Source organism: Delphinus delphis, chromosome 4 (assembly GCF_949987515.2).
Source record: "Delphinus delphis chromosome 4, mDelDel1.2, whole genome shotgun sequence".
NCBI lineage: Eukaryota > Metazoa > Chordata > Mammalia > Artiodactyla > Delphinidae > Delphinus > Delphinus delphis.
The window spans coordinates 9,067,108-9,087,905 of NC_082686.1; the positions used below are offsets into that span (position 1 = coordinate 9,067,108).

The window sequence follows — 20,798 nt, forward strand, 5'->3', positions numbered from 1 at the left end:
AAACAAAGGTTTGATGCTGGAGCTGAAGCCACATTTTGCAACCACAAGGAAAGAGCCGTCTTTAAGGCACGACTTCCCTGCATAAGTGGAAGGACAGAGCAGTTGAGGCCCCAGATGGCTTTAAGAAGGTCCCATACCAACCCTCGACACTCTGCCCCTGGACTTACTGTTTTCTGCACATAAGAGCTAATTTGTTTAAGCCGCCGTTCAATCAAGTTTTCTGTTACTCACAACCAAACACAATCCTGTTTGATTTATGAACCTAAGTAATATCTCACTAGGACGTGGTCTGAAAGGAGAGAGAAATACGGAGCAATGGTGACATGATTAAATCCCCTGAGCTGGAGTTAGTTGGCTAACCGAGCTGCATGTAGTCAGTCAAATAAAAAGCCAGATATCGCAGACGGAAGAAACTGAACTGCAGGGACAACGTGATGTTTAACCCTCAATCTTTCATTTATTGGCCACAGTGAGGTTGTAAGACTCCCACGATATCCTCTACTTCGCTTTCCGATTGCTCTGGGCCCATTGCGGTCTTCTTAAGGCCAACACAACTTTCAAGTTGCCAGCGTCAGTGGACCCTGTTTCCTCATTCACCTCTCAGGAGGACGGTGCAGCAGGCCACTTCCTCCTTCTCCAAACAGCCTCCTGTCTGCCCACACTCCTCTGGCCCACCGACATCTCTGCTGTACCTTCTCTGCAGGCCCATCCTCCTCTACACGACTGCCAAATGTTGGCATTCCCAGGCACCAAGCTTGGGCCTTCTCTCTCTCTCCACCCTCAATGATCTCTCCATTCCTTTAACTAACAAATACCATCTTCATGCTCATGACCCACAGATTTATAACCTCCCGAACCTCCCCCTCCAAGGCCCAAATTCATGCAAGTGTTTCCCTGACTTCTCCACCCAGATATGGCACGTGTGTCTCAAGCCAGGTGCATCCCAAACTAGACACTCAAGTGTCCGTCAACAAAACGTGGTCTAGCCACACGATGGCACGCTATTCAGCAATGAGAAGGAACAGAGTCCTGAAACATGTGACGGGGTGGATGAACCTGGAAATTACAAGCTTAGTGGAAGAAGCCAGTCATAAAAGGCCACATATTGTATGATTCCATCTATATGAAACGCCCAGAATAGGCCAATCTGTAGAGATGCAAGTAGATTAGACAGTGGTTGCCTAGGGTGGGGAGTACGAACAGGGGAGTATCTGCAAATGGGCACAAGGGTTCTTTTGGGGGGTAATGGAAATGTGCTAAAATTAGATTATGGTGATATTTGCACACCTCTGTAAATTTACTAAAAATCACTGAACAGTATATTTCAATGAATGAATTTTATGGTCTGTAAATTATACCTCAATAACACTGTTTTTGAAAAACCCTCTTTGTTTCTTCTTTTCCAATATAGTTTATTACAGGATATGGAATATAGATCCCGGTGTTATACAGTAGGACCTTATTGTTTATCCATTCTATATATAATAGTTTGCATCTGCTAATCCCAAACTCCCACCCCATCCCTCCCCTACCTCCCCTCCCCCTTGGCAACCACAAGTCTGATCTCTATGTCTGTGAGTCTGTTTCTGTTTCGTAGATAAGTTCATTTGTGTCATATTTTAGGTTCCACATAGAAGTGATATCATATAGTATTTGTCTCTGTCTGACTTACTTCACTTAGTATGATAATCTCTAGGTCCATCCATGTTGCTAAAAATGGCATTATTTCACTCTTTTCTATGGCTGCGTAATATTCTATTGCATGTATATACACCATATCTTCTTTATACATTCATCCGTCAGTGGACATTTAAGTTGCTTCCGTGTTTAAAAAACCCTCTACTCTTGATTCTATCTGCTCAACCTGCTCCTTCTCCAGTCTTCTTTTCCTCAGAAAGTGGCCCCGCCATCTATGGGAACTTCAACATCGTCCTGGACTCTTCCTTCTCTTCACCTGTCACATTCAACCCAAGTCCCGTTGGCTCTTCTTCCAAAATACCCGTGGACTCTCCACTGTGCAAGCCACCTTTCTCCTGCAAGCCTGCTGCAGAAGCTTCCTAAGGGTTCTCCTTCACTCTTGCCCCTCTCCAGTGTACTTTCACACAGCACTCCAAGTCCTCTTAAAACATAAAGCACTTCCCCACCATGTTTAAACTCTTCTCATTAAGCCTACAGTAAGTCCACACTCCCCCAACCCCACTCTGTGGCCTACAAGTCTCCACCTGACTCTCCTCAAGGCACTCTGCTTGTCCTAAGACAACTCATTCTACCACAGAGCCTTTGCACATGCTGGGCCTCTCTGCAAAAATATACTGTGCTATGCATAGGCACACAGTAAGATCGCCTGCTCATTCTTGGAAAGGCCTGCCCCTTTTTCTGAAATAACAGCCTTCATACTTTTTGAAAATATCAAGGATGGTAAGGAGAGGTGTAGTTTGTTTTGCCAAGTAAAGAGATAAGACATTAGTACATCCCTACAGTCCATAAGTTTTTTTTTTTTAATTCCAGGAAATGTACAGGTCTGAAATCCCGTGTCTCTGAACCACTGCAATACTCCATGCAGTCTGTTCACTGTATTAGGTGTCTACGCACTGGAGAAAGAAACATGAACAAGGCAGGGTTCTACTCTCACAGTTCAGAGCCTAATAAAAGAGGAAATACCTAAACATGTAATTTCAATTTAATGCGGCACAGTGATGGAGGGTGGGCTGATGTAACAGAGTGATGCTGGCAAGAAGGGCAGAGGAAGCCCAGCTACCAGCAGAGACGTCCTCAAAGTCCACAGGTGTGGGCACTTGTTAGCAGGAAGAGAGCCTTGTCAGCGATAACATGTGTTTAGGAGGGGAGGTGGCAGAGGGGTACCACTGCTCACGGTTAGGAAGGCGTCAGCCAGGTAAGAGCAGGTAACTGGAGCAGTTCAATGTTATGGTTGGCTATAAGAAGAAAGTATGATTCAATGTAACTAACAGCACTGGTGACAAGTTTGGAAATATGCAAGCTCTTTTATTTCAAAATATGGGGCACTTGATACTATGCTAGTAAGCGAGTCTTCTGGGGGGGGCTTGACAAATCCATCATTTCTGCATGTATTTCTCTCATGCAACACACAAGAGTCCTAAGAGATGGGTATTATCAGCCTCCAGATGAGGATACTGGGAATCAGGCACTCCAGAAAATTGCTGGGGTCACATAGCAAGCAACTGGCAGAATTAGGATTCCAGCTCAGGCCAGCCAGGTGCCACAGAGCCTCGACTACATTAAGCTACAGGTAAAATTAATAGCGCAGCCCTTATAGACCTCTTTTGACAATGTTTTTGCAATCTACTCTGGATACCTTTTCTGTGAGAGACTCAATAGCTCAGTAAGACTGATAGAGTTCTGCAGCCTCCTAACAATTACACCCAAAGGAGTAGTCGTATAAACAGGCGTATCAGACCAGATGAATCCGCCAGAAAATGGAAAATGTCAGCTGGGGATCTCTCACCTTAACCATTCTTAATTTCTTAGGAAAACAAGTTGGAGTGAAAAATCAACTGTCTAGATCCAAAAGAAGTTAGTATTAAAGATGTTTACACGAAGGACCGTTTCTGAGTTAAATGAAAACATAGGTGAGTGAACATAGGTCAGAGTCACCCTCCCATGAGCCATAACACTTACCAGTGTTATCCTCAGTCACAGCACAGAAACACTCATCTGCAAGTGGTTTAATCAAGTAGGGCACATGATTTTGAATCGGGTCTTTCAGAGTGGTAATTAAATTGAGGTGGCAAAAATGTAAGACACATAATGGGAGAAAGCCTTGGGGGGAGAGGAGCGCCTCCACTGCCTTACCAAAATATGCTGCAAAGATTCTCCCAAGTGTAGGGCAGCTGTCCCAGGTTAGGGAAACACCTGAGGGTAACAGACTCCATAAGCAGCGGCACTGAGTTGGTAAAAGACCATCCAGGAAGGCAGCAGCTGGCAATCCTGCAAGACGGAGGGGCCAGGCGGCTGAGCGCGCACTACGGCTGGGATCCCTTCTCCTGCGGACAGTCGGGAAGACTTGGGGGGTCTTCCCTTAACAGGAAAGCCTTCAACTTATAAAGGTCTCGATCCCTAGTCCTGCTCCCCGACCAGGACCTCGAGCAAACAAAGCCGCGGCTTCGGCATCCGCCGGCCGCGGTGAGGGGCGGCCGGGCCGTGACCCACCTGACCTCTACCTGCCGGACGAGAGGCCACGCCGGGCACGGCCGCTCTTCCTTCGCTGCGGGGAGCCGGGGGAACCGGGAGGGGACCCCGCTTAGCCTCCCGGGCTGTCCCTTGCGGGGCCGGGGCCGGAGCCCACGCCCACTAGCGGCCTCGCTAGGGCCGCCCCCGCACTGCAGCAGTGAGCGCCGGCGGGCCCCGGCCGCGCTCGGGGGAGCCACCTGCACACCAGGCCCGCCTCCAAGGCGCCGCCCGAACCCTGTGCACCCGGAGAGGAAGCACCTGCCGCTCACGGACCCGCAAGAGGAGACGCCCCGGCTCCCTCAGCTTCGCCTGGCGGCCGAAGGCTCCGGCCTGACTTACCGGCGGCGGCGGCCTTTCTCAGCGGGCGCGCCCACGGGAGGCGCGGAGGAGCTGAGCTGGACGCCAAGGGTTAAACGATCGGCAGCTGCGGCGCGGCCGGCAGCCGGAACGGCGGAGGAAGCGCAGCTCCGGAGCCGCAGCGGCCGCGGCTCCAGGACACTGGGCGGGCCGGGGGGACGGATCTTAGACGCTTGGGGGCGGGGACAAGGGCGGGCCCTCGGTGCGTGGGGAGGAGCCTAGAAGGGCTGGGCCGGGAGGCGGGCCCTTGGCTTATAGGGGCGCGGCCAAAGGTGGGGCTTCTCTGCGGACGGGGCGAGGCAGGGCGGAGAGGCGGGCCCTCGGCGCGTGGGGGCCGTGGCTAAGGGAGAGCGCTCGGTGAGTGGGGCAGAGGCCGGGGAGTGTCCTCGACGCTCGGGGCAGGGCCCGGAAGACGGGCCCTTGGCTTGCGGGGCGGGACCAGGAGGCGGTACCTCGGCTGGCGGGGTGGGTCCCGGGGGCGGGTCCTCAGCGCGCGGGGGCGGGTCCTGAACGCGGACTCCAGAGCGCAGGGCTCCCACCTCAAGTCTCCCGCAGCTTCCCGGCGGCGGGCGTCGCTCTCAGCGAGAACAACTAGCTCCTGCCCTCGCCGCGGGTCTGCTTCTGGGGAGACATCGCACAGGTTGGGGGGAGGTTTGGCTCCGCCTCTCATCTGGGCCTTCCCCCGACACACCCAAATGGAAGGGGACGTCGGTCAGTGAATCAGCCGGCCCAAAGAGAGGTTTGGAGTTACAGACAAGGAGAACCGATGGACCCGAGAAAGGTGGGCTCCATGGCACTTGGCCATCGGGACTACACCCAAACTCTCGGGGAGGAAGCGAAATGAACCCTTCTGTACACGCTCGGGCCGCTGGAGGTTTGGGGACCCTGGTAAGGTGCGCCGGCCCCACAGGCCGCACTCTTCCGACCCTTGGCATCTGAGAAGGTGAGGTGGATAATTCCTGGAATGAGCTTCTTAATGTGGGCTCTGGCTCAGAAAGGAGACCTCACATCAAGTCTAAAGAGCATTCATGTTTCCAGATAAACTCTAACCCCTTCCTGTCATCCTCAGGAGCCTTCGGACCTGGACAGTCCAGATGCACCCAACCTGGTCTGACAGCTGCAGAGCGAGAAGCACCTGATGACGGGACTCAGGCACGTTTCACCTGAGCATCCTGATTGCACCGGCTCAGGCTCCCAGCCAACCAAAACAGTGGCACCTGTTGATTGAGGTTGCGATTTCTATGGAAGCCTCTAACAATTTAACCTCTCACTGTCCCCTGGGAATCTTCAGACCTAGTTTGGGGCTCATAAATGCTAGGCCATCCATGAAAGAGTTTGGGGGGGGTGGGAGTGGGGAGTCCATGAACACGCTGAAATTGTGTAGAATATTTTGGGTTTATGTATGTTTCTGGAGAAAGAGTATAGAGTGTATCAGATTCCCGAGGGGATCTATCACCTCCCCCCAAACATCAAGAATGTTTTAATAGTTTGGGATGCTGGACCTCTCACCAGCCAGGCTTCTGATTCTGATTCCATCTCCACCCAATTGGCATATACCAAGTGTCCCAGATGTAAATCCGCTAATGGTCAATTATAGGAATGGTCTTAAAGTAAAAACAGAAGAAAACTAAAGGATTGAGCATTTGCAAGACAAAGAATTAATTTCATGAAAATTGATTTCCTAATGAAGATGCGATAAGCTCCATCTTTACAAAAACAAAGTTCACAAACAGGTGTTTCTTTTTTTTTAGGTTTCTCAAATCCTAGCCACACTGCACATGGCATTGAACTAACAGAGATAAAAGAACTGCTTATACCCACCATTAAGGAGAGAGAATCAGTTTGTGCCAAAACCACCATGTACAACTTTGTCCTAGTGCATTTATATAAACTAAAACACTTCCCTTATAGTTAGGTCACCTAGCTCTGAAGAATGCCAGGTGTGTGGGAGGTTAATATAAATTAACTTTGACAAATAAGGGTAGTGTAAACCCTTAAAAGAACTCCATTTATAATCAGGATTATATGTAAATGTACAGCACTAAGATTTAAAAGTTTATTCTTACAAGGATCTGTTTACTTGGGTCAAGCTGTCTTGTCACCCTTGATGTACTGAGCTGTGTTCATCTGTTTAAGACATGTAAATAACATAGGTTCCTTGCATAATAATACTCAAACTAATTAGGGCACTTCAGATTTAATTTAAATCAGAATTTTACCCCTTTTGAGAGTGAAGAAAGCACTGTAAATCAGAGGAAATGGGTCAGGCTGGCCCACCTATCAGGAAGATTGGCCCAGGGAAACTCATTCTGAGTTTCCGTGTGCAGATACTGGTGACCCTCCAAGCCCGTCTCTTCTCCACCCATCTTCGTAGAAATCTTGCATAGTTCTGAAGTTGATGCTGTTCCCACTTTGTGGTTGACTTGCAGTAAGGAGTAAACCTTTGTCAGGATCGTCATTATCACCTGCTTTGATCTCCACTGTGTCACTGTTTGGGCTCTTGGGCTGTCACAATCCTGTTACAGTTCAGTAGGTGAGGGCAAAGTCTACAGACCAGGTGAGGGCAAAGTCTACAGACCAGGTGAGGGCAAAGTCTACAGACCAGGTGAGGGCAAAGTCTACAGACCAGGTCTAAAGCTGATGCTTGTGTGGGTTTCCCACACGGGTGTCAACCTAGAAACGTATATCGCAGAGAAGCTGATGTGGATGGGATCTCGGCACCATTTGGTGCCTAAAAACACGTATGAGATAATCCATTTAACATATGCCACTTTAGGGAATTCCCTGGCAGTCCAGTAGTTAGGACTCCACACTTTCACTGCAGAGGGTGCAGGTTCGATCCCTGGTTGGGGAACTAAGATCCCACATGCCGTGTGGCACGGCCAAATAAATAAATAATAAAATATGCCACTTTAAGACCGTATTTCATGTTATCTACTTTATGGAAAAGTTCACACAGAGGCTGGTCTGGGGATCTAATAACCATCTGGCTTACAAATCCCTTAGATCCAATGTATCATCTTCCTTAATTTTTACACCAAGGGAGTTGCCTGTGGTCTTTACACTCGTCATAGTGAAGCTGGATGTACCAAGTGCTAGAGGCACCAAGGAAGTTTTCTGTCAGACAGTCCTGGATACAATTCGGACTCTTGGCTCTTAGCTGTGTGATCTTGAATAAGTTAATCAGCCTCTCCAAGCCTTTATTTCCTCACTTGAAAAAATGACATTAATCCCTACCTCAAAGGACTGTTGTGAGAATTATGTAAAACAATGTCAGGGGCTTCCCTGGTGGCACAGTGGTTGAGAGTCCGCCTGCCGATGCAGGGGACGCGGGTTCATGCCCCGGTCCGGGAGGATCCCATATGCCGCGGAGCGGCTGGGCCTGTGAGCCATGGCCACTGAGCCTGCGTGTCCGGAGTCTGTGCTCCGCAACGGGAGAGGCCACAACAGTGAGAGGCCCGCGTACGGCAAAAAAAAAATAAAACAATGTCAGGAAAGTATTAAGCGTGACATATGGACTAGCACGCCATGGGTTCTCACTTCATGATATTTTTGCCTTTACAGCATACTATGAAACGTTTTCATGCACTTCTGTTCGTTAGATTCCTTTTGGTTGCAAGCAACAGTAAGTCACTTCAGACCAGCTTAAGGAAAAGGGAAACTTCTTTAAAGGATACAAGAGTTTCTTAGAGCATCTCTTAGAACCTAGGATCTCAGGGATGGTCTGAAGCTGGGGAATGGATGCCACTGTGAGAAGAGGGGCCATCTCTCTTTGGGCCACACTGTAGCTGCTTTTCTTTATCTTTTTTTTTTTTTTGCGGTACGCGGGCCTCTAGCTGTTGTGGCCTCTCCCGTTGCGGAGCACAGGCTCCAGACGCGCAGGCTCAGCGGCCATGGCTCACGGGCCCAGCCGCTCCGTGGCATGTGGGATCACCCCGGACCGGGGCACGAACCCGTGTCCCCTGCATTGGCAGGCAGACTCAACCACTGCGACACCAGGGAAGCCCCCTGTTGCATTTTTGTTGTTTGGCTACCCATTCCTTCTGAAGTCTTGACTCCCTTGCAAACTTTCTTTGCAAGTATATTTCTTGTCTTTTGTAAGAACCTTTGGTCGCCAGGTCTTTTTTCTGCAGGGTATAACCAGAACGCAGGAGGCTGCTTGCAAAACCAATCTCATTTGAAAGCAGTGGAGTTGCCTGTTGTCAGAGAGACCGCAAAAGGGGCCCAGGGAGGGGCATCTGAAGAACCACCCTGGGCTGTATCTTACAGGGGAGCAGAATAGGCTAAGGAGAAAATATCTGCATGTGTCAGAGCAAAGAGATGGTCTGGACAAAGTTGCCCAGGCATGAACTAGATGAAGAGTGGCAGGGCAACCTTGCAAACGTTCTGGGAAGAACACAGGATGCAAAACCCAAACGGAAAACCTATTACGGAAGAAACCATAACCCAACAAAATAAGGACATTCCTCCCGAGTCCCTCAAGCCACACAACTTCGTAAGTGTAAGAACCAATTTCAATGTACTCAAATGTAGGAAAACAGGATGAGATCTAAAGCAGGGTTGCAGAACTAAGGAAACAGGATAAATCACCATCCTTATAGAGTCGACAACCTGGAAACAGCAAGGGACACTTGGAACGTGGCTGGGACCCGCTCTGCAGCCCTGGGGCCTCTCAGGAGGCTAGTGGTTCTCTAAGTGCCATCCCAATACCAGCAGCACCTGGGAACTTGATAGAAATGCCCACTCTTGGGCCCCAATTCCAGGCAATGTTTTAACACACCCTCCAAGTGATTTGGCTGCCCTCTAATATTCGAGAACCACCGGACTATGTGCATCTCCCTCTCAGGCTAGAGCTTGGGCAGAGCAAAATTGCTCAGCTCCATTCCAGAACTAGACACTTTCCTTTTTTTAAAAAAAATAAATTTATTTATTTATTTTGGGCTGTGTTGGGTCTTTGTTGCTGTGTGCGCGCTTTTTCTAGTTGTGGTGAGCAGGGGCTACACTTCGTTGCGGTGCACGGGCTTCTCATTGCGGTGGCTTCTCTTGTTGCAGAGCACGGGCTCTAGGTGTGCGGGCTTCAGTAGTTGTGGCGCAGGGGCTTAGTTGCTCCGCGGCATGTGGGATCTTCCTGGACCAGGGCTCGAACCCATGTCCCCTGCATTGGCAGGCAGATTCTTAACCACTGCGCCACCAGGAAAGTCCCAGAACTAGACACTTTCTCATCGATGCCCCGCAAGGACAGAAACAGAATCGGACTACAACACCAGAATTCATTCATTCCCCAGACATTTATTAAGCCTCAAGTGCCAAAGCAGACATTCACCAGGTTTGGACGACTTTGTCCCGGACTAGCTGCCCGTGAGGCCCGGTGGCATCTGGAGGCAGGAGGGCCAAGTAGACGGGAGTCTCAGCCCCCTCCTCCACGGTCCTGGAGCCGTGAGCTCCCACCATGTCTGTCTTCACCCACCCGGGGCAGCATGCGTTCAGCAGAATCCTGTCCGCTTGTCTCTTCTCATCCAGACGCTGGGCCAGGATTCTCGATAAGACCGTGACCCCCAGTTTGGACACCCCATAAGCAGAGTTGGGCCAGCCCTCCCTTTCATGCACCTCATTTTTCGTGTCCTCCACGAACTTTTTCATGAGCTCCACCAGGTCTTCCTCTGTGAGTGTCTTACATCGGAACTTCTCCTGCAGATCTTCGCTGCAATTTTCAAGGGCTTTGGAACCCTGTAAACTACTGACATTCACCACTCTGCCTGAAACAGAATAAGAAAAATATAGAAGCATGTCACAAATAAACAATCGTTGGCTGACTACTGACAAACATGATTGAGTCATGGGGCAGGTTTAATTGCTGATTTAAAAAATAATTCTAGGGCTTCCCTGGTGGCGCATTCGTTGAGAGTCCACCTGCCGATGCAGGGGACACGGGTTCGTGCCCCGGTCGGGGAGGATCCCACATGCCGCGGAGCGGCTGGGCCCGTGAGCCATGGCCGCTGAGCCTGCGCGTCCGGAGCCTGTGCTCCGCAACGGGAGAGGCCACAGCAGTGAGAGGCCCGCGTACCGCAAAAAAAAAAAAAAAAAAAGATTCTAATAAATAAATAAATAGCCAAGCATTTTAAGCCCTTTTTAAAAAATAAAGATTCTAGAAGGCATTAAAAAAAACCTCCAAAGGTATTCAAAAATGCCTCAAGAATGCACCAGTGGGTTTTAACTTTTTGTCCTTTGTTCTCCCAAAAGGAAGAACACATTTTGTCAATAACAGGGGCTAAAGAGCAGTGATTCATTAGGTGAGCAGAAGGTAGGTCTGTAGTCGAATCACCAGGCAGTTTTATAAAACACACCCTCCTACACACACACGCATTTCCAGGTACTTGTGAACTTGCTTTCCGGGGGACAGCGCCCTCACCCTTAGATTATTTCCTAGGGTCCTGGGGCCACCTCTGTACCCCTGAGTGCCAAAATCAGGTTTAAGCAATCCCTTGCCAATGACCCTTGTCTATCCTTAATGATGGATACTTTCACATGGGGAATGGGTTGATTCTCCATCCCAGTTTTGATTTTCATTCCTTTTTTTAGCCCATAGTTAACAAATAATTAAATATAATTAGTGAGTTAATATTCATATTAGCAATGATTCACAGCTACTAATGAGACAGATCTGTCCATAAAATAAAATATGAAGGCCAAAAACTAGAAAATAATTTGAAGCATTGATAGAAATCCCCAAACCAGTGAACGTGTGAATTTACACATTCTGTCCAACATCAAAAAGCACCCAATTTGGGGGGTTATTTTCTCACATATTATACTGAATCCATATTCTTTGCATCCAACAGGATAATTGGATTTTATTTCATTTTCTGAGTGGCATTCACCACAGGTACACATTTGTTGGTGGGGTGTGTACGTGCTGGGAGATTCTTGTGGGCCCAGCCCCATACGGAGATGCCCTCACTCTGTCCTTGTACATAAGCATCTCACATAGCCCGCAGGGACCCAAGACTCTTCAGTATATTATTTCCTTCCTTCCTTCTCTCTGTCTCTCTCTGGTAATAACATAGTTCTTTCCCAACTTTTTTTTTTTTTTTTTGTGCGGTACGCGGGCCTCTCCCTGTTGTGGCCTCTCCCGTTGCGGAGCACAGGCTCCGGACGCGCAGGCTCAGCAGCCATGGCTCACGGGCCCAGCCGCTCTGTGGCATGTGGGATCTTCCCGGACTGGGGCACGAACCCGTGTCCCCTGCATCGGCAGGTGGACTCCCAACCATTGCACCACCAGGGGTGCCCTTTTTCCCAACTTTTAACTTTGAAAAACTTTGCAACCTACAGAGAAGTTGCAAGAATGGTTTAATAAACACCCATATATATACCCTTCAGCTGAGTTCACCAACTGTCAACATTTTGCCACATTTGCTTTCTATCTTTCTCTTAATTGTAGGCAGATACCATAAACCTTCACCTTAAAACACTGTAGTATACAGAAGGGCATTCTCTTCCATAACCGCAAATGTGATCATATTAATCATCGTACAACACTATTATCTAAACTATAGTCCATATTTAAACGTCCCTAATTGTCTCAATAATCTTCCTTTATAGGTTTTTTGTTTGTTTTCATCCTGGGTCCAATGGATTGCATGGACGCTGGAGGGATAAATGGATTGCATTTAGTTGTCCTATCTCTTTAGTCTATTTACACTAGAGCAGTTGACAGTGATCTTTTTAAAGACTCTAAGCCTTTATTTTATAGTATTTCCCCCAGTTTGGATTGGTATGTTTTTTTTTTTTTTATGATTAGATTCACTTCAATATTTTGGCCAGGAATTCTGCTTTGCTGAAGTTATGCTCTTCATTACTTGCTAAGCAGCTTTGTATTCAAACGCTTGGCTGCTACAAGGAATTAAATTCAAACAAGAAAGGAGGAAAGAAAAGAAAAAACAAATTACAGGAGCTACTCTATGCTTCGATGGAAATAAAAAACTTCCTAAGAGGAAGAGGCGTCCTCCTGGATCTCAAGGCACACCCCTGAGGGAGAGGCCAAGGGGTGACAGTTGCAACAGCTAAATGGGCCCCATCAGCCCTGAAAAGGGCTCAGCCCACACCATCACCACCACTCTTGGCTGAGGTCCAGGTGGCTCCACGGTCCGGAAACAACCCCTACTGCGTTCCGGCAAGAGTGGGCAAGTAGCGCCCCCTAGTGGCTTAACCTATTCACTCAATCTTGAACCAATAAGCAAGCGGGTTAACTTTCTTTAAAGTGATATTATAAAGCCAAATAAAGAGTGGCTTTTAAATCAGCTTTGAATCTGGAGGAAGCGACTCCCTACAAACCAAGGGGCAGTGATGCTCAGCGTTTTGCCCTCCAGAGTGACGTTTACTAAAAAGTCACCACTATCCTCAATGTGTTGCAAACCAAAGATTCCCGCTTTGGGAATTACTGTAACAGAAAACTGGTTAAAGACAGTGATTCACCAGCACTGGGTTGGTCCCTGAGCCCCACCCTCCCCAAAGACTTCTTTTACCTTTCAAAATGGTTGGTTCACAATCATTTGGTGCTATAATCCTTCCCTAACTAGAACTAATTATCCTGGTTTGATTGAGGGGTGAAGTTAGGAAACTGGGATACTATTTCCAGCTCTACTACTGCCTGGCTGTATTCATTTCTCTGGGGCTCAGTTTCCTTCTTTATAAAGTGAAGGTGTAGACAGATACCATAAATGTACTTTAAAAATGTAAGTTTTTTTCAAGACTTTGCAGCTTTCAAATTCTATGATTCTAAAATCCATAGGAAGATTTCATGATACTTGGTAAAACACACAGCTACAATGGAATACTATACAGCTGTAAAAAAGAATAAGTAAGATATAGTAAGTGAAGAAAGCAAGGTGGCAAACATTATACTTAATGTCCTTTCTTTTTTTTTTGTAAAAAGGGAAGCAAATATATATATATATATATATATATATATATATATACACACACACATTTATTTTTGCTTAGATTTGCATTTAAAAATTCTATCCCCTTGACCCTGGACACTCACCAACTCCATGCCCCTGGACCCAAGGGTTCTATGAGCCAGTACCTGAAACTCTACCTGTGAGCTTTCTATGATCCCATCCCACTAAGACACCAGTAACAAGAATCACCTGTGGAGAATGAGGAGGGGCAGACAGGTGGGACTCTCACCATGCATCTTTTGAAATTTAAATATTTTTGCACTGGAGATCATCTTTCTTCAAAATGTTAAATTAAGAAAAGCATGTTTCTAGTTAAGAATCACAGAGTTCTTCTTCCTAAGAATCACAGTTGATTTCTTGGGAAAGAAAATCCTCAGGGAAGCAAGGCTTCTCTCCCCGCCTCCCAGCACAGCTGTAATTTACACAGCTAGGCTTGTTTGTCGGCAGTGGTCTTCCCCACTGGACTCTGTGCTCCATGGACCGGACTGTCCCTGCCCACAATACTCACCACTGTATTCCCAGCACCAGGGTAATGCCTGGATTATGGTAGGCGCTCAATAAATGTTTGTGGGAAAAGTAATAAAAGTTATTCACTGAATACTTGAAAGTGTGGGAAAGATATTTCCTAATAAAGGAAAGTTTCTTTTGGATGCTCTGAACCAGCTTGGCAAAGGTTGGTGCAAGAAGAAAGGAATAGAGGAAAATTCATAGTAATGAGAGAACAGACACTTTCCCCAAGCCCCAGGTGAACTGGGTGAGGCCCGGCCACCTTGGGGAACTGAGAAAGACTCACTGAAGTTGCTCAAAGGCAAGAGGCCTGTGGGGACTTGAAACACCTTATCCTTCTAGGATTCACTTCATGACTTGGGACCCAAGAGCATCACCATGTATCATACACATCTTTCTTTTTGGAAGTGGGGGAGAAGATGAACTTTTTTTTTTTTTTTGAGAAGATGAACTTTTCAGAAATGTTGAGAGAACAACTGGGGAGCCATATGAAAAATGGTACATTTAGATCCATCTCCTTCCTACACAAGGATAAACTTCAAGTGAATCAGGCATCTAAACATACATGCATCTCTACACGCCTAAGTTCACTCATGCCTGCCTGCATACAAACCTACAAGTTCTGGGGGAAAAGGGAGTTAATTCTTCCACAAACTTGGAGTGGGGTATATATATCTTTCAATAAAGCTGAAATGTTCGGATGAGGGGCCAGATACTATGAGAAAATCATGCCGTTTTCTATTTTTCCCCCTACAGAGAAATAGCACCCCTGGGTGATTCCTGGGGGACAGCCCCCCCGGCCACACCCCCCCGGGGGGTGGGTCACGCCTTGCCGAGGGGAGGCAACCTGACAGTCCACAAAGCTGGACTTACCATGAGGTTTCACTATCGGCAGTAATTCGCTGCAGACATTTCTCGTGGCAAAAAAGTTTGTCTTCAGTGTCATCTCAGCTTGAATGTCAAACGGTGTCGGATCATCAACTTTCAAAAAAGAGAAAGAAACAAAGTGATGCATTTCCTCCTGAAATTCATAAGACAAAGTGGATCTTATCTCTAATGAAAGACAAAACCAGCTAACTTTAAAAACAATAAATTTATTGATTTTTGGCTGCGTTGGGTCTTCGTTGCTGCGGGAGAGCTTTCTCTAGTTGCAGCGAGCAGGGGCTACTCTTCCGTTTGGTGCGCGGGCTTCTCATTGCGGTGGCTTCTCTTGTTGCGGAGCACGGGCTCGGCGGCGGGGCGGCGGCGGGGCTCTAGAGCACAGGCTCGGTGGTTGTGGCGCACGGGCTTAGTTGCTCCATGGCACGTGGGATCTTCCCGGACCAGGGCTCGAACCCTCATCCCCTGCATTGGCAGGTGGATTCTTAACCACTGCGCCACCAGGGAAGTCCCCCAAACAAACTACCTTTAAAACAATTTTTAAACCACGAGATCCGTGGTTCTCAAACTTGGAGCGTGTGTGGGAAGCACCTGCAGGACCTGTTAGAACACAGCCTCTGGGCCCCACCCCCAGAGTTTGGGATCCTGAAGGTCCGGGGTGAGGCTCCACAATTTGCATTTCTCACCAGTTCCCAGGTGACGCCACGGCTACTGGTCTGCGAGCCACACTCCGAGCAGCAGTGATCAAAGTTCGCAGTCTTGGATGGGCATAGGAGGCACCTGGGGATTCTGTTAAAATGCAGATTATCACGCAGCACGTGTGGTGGCGGGGCTGGGGTTCTGCGATTCCAGCGAGTGTCCAGCGGGGCAGGCGCTGCTGGCCGACAGCAGCCAGCTGCTGTCACACTCTGAGGGGCAAGAGCTTCCAGCTGAAGTCAGTGTTCCTCCGTGTGTCCTCCAGGAAGCCGGGTATTTATCCACCAATTCCCCAGCCGTCGGCTCCGGGGGCTGTCAGTCGCCCCCGCCCCCGCCCGCGCTCCCAGAAAGCCCGCAGACCGAGTTGCAGGTGCAGGGCGCTGCCGAGGGCCCAAGGCCAAGGGGATGAAGACTTAACGCTTCACAATACTTCGTTTTCCTCCGTTCTGCCTCTTAGATTTCTCTTCCCCACTAGGTTGTAAGTGAGGCTGCCCTGTTTATTTCTACCCGCGGCACATGGCAGACTTTCTTACTCGAATAATAAGAGTAAGTAATCTCCTTGATCTCCCCCCTCCCGCGCCCCGCGCCCCGGTCCCAAAGGAAGGTGCTACTTCAGACCACACTTATATATGTTTGATAACAAACATAGCTTCCCTGGGGGTGGGAACCACGCTCACTTCCTTTTTGCCAGAGCCTATCAAACCTCCCCATTAAAAAGCTCCATCAAAGCTCTCTCAAGTCCACTAGCGCGTGCACGTGCGCACTAATCGAGCTCCCGAGATCCACTTCCTGTCCCGAGCAGATGCCTCCTCGTATCTATGAATGCGCCCTTTCAAGGAAAGAGAAAGCCCAAAGTGAGTTTGGAGACCGTTCGCAGAGAAAATGTTTCTTGCATTAGAAAGCTGATGAGCTTAGCAGGGCGTGGTCCCCTCGCAGGAGACCGATTCTCTTGCAAACCTCAGCAGCTGTCTGTCCTGGGAGGGTCCTGGGCTGAGCCCTTGCGTGCTCGGGCCCGCAGAGGCCGGCAGGCGGGCGGGGCGCACTGTGCCCGGCGCCCGGGCGGGTCTTGAGCTAAACGAACCGCTCCCGCGACTCCGTGGGAAGCGAGAACCAGCCGTGGGAGGCGAGAGCCGAGAGCATCCCGAGGGGCGGGCTCTGCCTTCCATAACTTAAGTGGGCGGGTAGGGGGCGTATGCGGCTCACTGTCTGGCACCCTCGGAGCGCCCGGGGACCTCCCGCCCCCCACACCTACTCTTGAAGGCGATGCCCGCGTTGTTGACCAGCACGTTGAGCCCCCCGTACTCCTTGCGCAGGAAGGCGCGCAGGGCGCGGATGCTCTGCAGGTCGTCGATGTCCAGCTGGTGGAAGCGCGGGCTCAGGCCCTCGGCCTGTAGCTGCTGCACGGCCGCCCGGCCCCGCTCCACGTCCCGCGCCGTGAGGACCACGTCCCCCGGGAACTGCCGGCACAGGTCGCGCGCGATGGCGAAGCCGATGCCCTTGTTGGCCCCGGTGACCAGCGCCACGCGGGTGTAGGACGGCATGGCCAGGTGCCGGGCGCGCGAGGCCGTTGGGTGAAGAGCGAACCGGGCCGTGGGCCACGGGCGACGCGCGCTGCGGAGGCCCGGCCACAGTCAGAGAAGCCAGGAAGAACTGTGTTCTAGAATCCAGCGCTGTGACTTGCAGAGAACAAGGCTCCGGTCCTCGGTCCCTCCCCTCCGAGGAGGGGCCGTCTGTTCCTGAAGGTTTCGTAACGCCCCATTCCCGGATCCGCCCCCTCCCCGCGATGCGCCCTCTTTTGATCCCGCCTCTTGAGCCAAGCTGTGGTTTGCGGGGTCGAGATGTTGTTCCCCTAAAGCGAAAGCGGACGGTGACGGGTCGATAGGGTCTAGAGATTCCTTGCAGTTGGATTGAAGAAACTACTGTAGGAGAACCCCAAAAGGAGAAAAACAAGTGCTGAGTAATTTTCTTGGGCGTGCGTCCGTCATCCACTGCAAAATGAGGATGTTCACTTTTTCCTTGACTACAGTGAAATTATTTCGACATGGTAACTGCTTCTCAGGACATAGATCTCATTCCTAGCCTAAGAGAAACTCAAGAGAGGAATGAGAGAAAAAAAGGTCCCAAGAACAGATTTGCAGGTGTGGGCAGGGTACCTAGCTGTGTGCGATCCTAGCTGTGTGCGCCCCCAAGTGGGAGAGAATGTTTATGAAACTCTCATTGTGGGTGAAGCCTCTTACCGGAATGTTTTTATTCATCTTACACAACTCCTACGGGTGCTAAGTGTGTGCATTTTAGGTTGTCCAAGGAGGATACATATATGCAGTTTTTTCTCTAAGTGAAATTTGTGACCACAAAGTTCAACTGAAAATGAATCTCCAAAGGTGTGTCATGGTGTGGACAAGCAATTAGAACTCTCCCACCCACCTTCTTTAGTGTAATCTGAGTGCATTTGATCTGAGTGTGTTTGATTAGTGACTTTTAGATTTATGGAGAGCTACGATCTCATTATGACTCAGCTCTACCCAAGCACAGGTTGGCTGAGCTGCCTGTGTCTGTCACCTTGACTCCACTTTCTCCATCAAGTCAACAGGTGAGGTCAGGAAGGTGGGCACCTGCTGGGGCTCACCCAGTATTTTCTTTTTTCTCCTAAAGACTATTTGGAACTCTATTTTAAAGATATAAGGCTATTCGGGTATTTTGTTTCTTCTTGAGTGAGCTTAATTCATGTTTTTCAAAAACTTTGTGTATATCACCTAAGTTGTTGACTCTGACATGAAGTCGTTCATTATATGCCCTTATCCATCCTTTTAATATCAAGAGTGATGCCACTTCTCTCATTCCTGATATTGGTATTTTGTGTCTTTCATATCTTTTTCTTGATCTCTCTGGTTAGAACTATTTACTTATTTATTTTCTTAAGGAAGAAGCTTTTGGTTTCATTGATATGTTTCTCTGTTTTTTTGGTTATATTATATTTCCATTCTAATCTTTATTTCCTCTCTCCTCACTTTGGGTTTTCTAGTTGGTGTGTGTTGTGGGTTTTTTTTTTAACCATGGAAGCTGAGATCATTGATTTAAGATCTTCTTTTCTAATATAGACATTAAGGGCTATTAATTTCCCTTTCTGTACTATGTTAGTGGCATCCCGTAAACACTGATATGTTGTGTTTTCAATTTCAATCAGTTTAAAATACCTTCTAATTTACTTTTTGACATCTTCTTTGACCAAGGGTATTTAGAAGTATATTTTTTAGCTTCCAACTCTTTGGGGATTATCCAGATATCTTGCTGTTATTGATTTCTTCATTCTGTGGTAGTCGAGAACATACTTTGTATGACTTGAACTCTTTTAAAAGAGTTTTTAAAGCTGGGAGAGAGAGAGAGATGAAAGCACGTTTTTATACAATAATAGTCATCTAAACATCAGCGTGTGTGGCTGTACTTGTAGGATGTTGGGTGGCTCTCCTTGAGGGTACTGTTTTCTCTTTGAAGGATGAGTGACTTGAGGTCATTAGCAAGAAGGATTCTTTTAGGAAACTTGAGGGAGGCATAGCCATCTCGCAGAACGGGAAAGTGAATTTATTAGGGAATTAGGCAGCACTGACCAGCAGAGTTGGGGGCCCACATGAGACCTGTGGTCATAAATGTCAAGACAGCACAATCGGCCTCTTTCAGTTTCCCCCCAGCATCGTCCAGTCCCTAGTGCAGCTGGTGGAGGAAGTTGGTGTTTTGCCAGGCTCACACAGCACAGGGAAAGATGTTTGCAAGCAAAGGATTGTAGTGTGGGGCTATGGCCTCTAAGGACAGAAGAAAGGACACGAGAGGGTCGGAAATTCATAATAAGGGAAATACAGTAGGGTTGATGGAACAGAGGTCTCCGAGGGCAGGGCACCCCTGGAGGCGAAGCTTGGAGACTGGAGCCAAGCCGGGTCCTGGGAGTCAGTGTGGGATGCCTTGAGATCCAGTTCTCAGAGGTTGCACGGATGAACCACATGAACGGGACAGGGAAATCTTGTTGGTGTGAAGGAGGTCAAGGGACTGGGAAGCCAAGACACTGGATGGATCCTGCACGTAGCTACTGACCTCCTCAGAGATGAGGCGGGAAGAAAACACTGACCAACGTGCTGGCCTCAGGGTCTGCACCCTCTGCTGTTACTGTCCTGAAATTCTTGACTTTTTTTTAAACACTTGTCCCGCATCTTCATTTTGCATTGGGCCCCGCAAATTATGCAGCAAGTCGATGAAGGGGTACTTAGGGTGGCTTGGAGAAAATCTGTTGCTCATAGCAGTCATTCCCCAATTTTTCACATTAGAATACCCTGGGGATCTTCAAAAAAAAAATGTGCTGATGCCTGGCTCCGTCCCCAGACATCGTGATTTAACTGTGCTGGGGTGTTACCCAAGCGTTGGGAGATTTAAAAGCTCTCTGATTCCAATGTGCAGCAAAGGTTGGGGAACATTGGGTTACATAAGAGGAGAGTCAATTGGTTATAAGTGACACAATCTTCAAAAAAGAGCTAGGGGTTTTTGAGAGAAAGGAGGAGAAAAGTTTCAAAAATGGCACAGGTTACAGTCCCCTCCCCCCTCCTAGATGTTCAGCCCTAATCCCCAGAACTGTGGATGTCCCTCTGTATGACAAAAGGGACTTTGCAAATGTGATTAAATTGAGGATCTCGAGACGGGAAGATATCCCTGGATTATCTTGCTGGGCACAATGTAATCCCAAATCTCCTTATTAGCGGTAAGCAGGAAGGTCAGAGGCAGAAGGAGATATAAGATAAAAGCAGCGAGAGGGAGGGAGGGAAGGAGACTGAGCTGATTTGAAGATGCTCCCATTGCTGGCTTTGAAGATGGAGGAAGGGGCCAGGGACCCAGGGATGCAGGAAACCTCCAGAAACTGGAAAAAGCAAGGAAATGAGTTATCCTCTGGAGGCTTCAGAAAGAACACAGCTCTGTTGATGTCTTGATTTTAGGGCTTCGAACCTCCAGAATTGTAAGTTGATCAATTTGTGTTGTCTTAAACCATTAAATCTGTGGTAATTTGTTACAGCAGCAATCAGAAACTAATACAGTTAACACGGAGGATTCTCCCCTTACCTCCAGGACGGAGTGAAAACACCCCTCACTTGTACCCAGTGTGGCATCACACAAAGGATTTGAATTGTGAACAAATCTTAAGAAAATACTGGT

The 20,798-nt window shown here is 48.5% G+C and overlaps 2 protein-coding genes across 2 annotated transcripts in view; both read right to left on the reverse strand.

Annotated features, from left to right (window-relative positions):
• Positions 1-4,716, reverse strand: part of DOP1B (DOP1 leucine zipper like protein B) — a 111,017-nt gene extending 106,301 nt beyond the window's left edge. The window contains exon 1 of the mRNA XM_060010327.1: positions 4,549-4,716. The gene's annotated coding sequence lies outside the window, so the exon portion shown is untranslated. The remainder of the gene's footprint in view (positions 1-4,548) is intronic.
• A 5,103-nt stretch (positions 4,717-9,819) lies between these two features.
• Positions 9,820-17,294, reverse strand: LOC132423960 (carbonyl reductase [NADPH] 3). Its single transcript, XM_060009803.1, has 3 exons — positions 16,861-17,294; positions 14,907-15,014; positions 9,820-10,322 (listed from the first exon to the last, which is right to left on the reverse strand). The coding sequence occupies exons 1-3, from the start codon at positions 17,147-17,149 to the stop codon at positions 9,886-9,888; spliced, it is 834 nt and encodes a 277-aa protein (XP_059865786.1). The 5' UTR covers positions 17,150-17,294; the 3' UTR covers positions 9,820-9,885.
• Between the last annotated feature and the right edge of the window lie 3,504 nt (positions 17,295-20,798).

Bases quoted from the DNA above. Each gene is read 5' to 3' on its own strand.
- LOC132423960 (XM_060009803.1), bottom strand. From the start codon at position 17,149: ATGCCGTCCTACACCCGCGTGGCGCTGGTCACCGGGGCCAACAAGGGC. The intron at 15,015-16,860 runs GTAGGTGTGGGG...CTTTTTTGAAAG, and splicing joins CGCGGGCATCGCCTTCAAGA to TTGATGATCCGACACCGTTT. The intron at 10,323-14,906 runs GTAAGTCCAGCT...ATTCTGTTTCAG, and splicing joins GCCGATAGTGAAACCTCATG to GCAGAGTGGTGAATGTCAGT.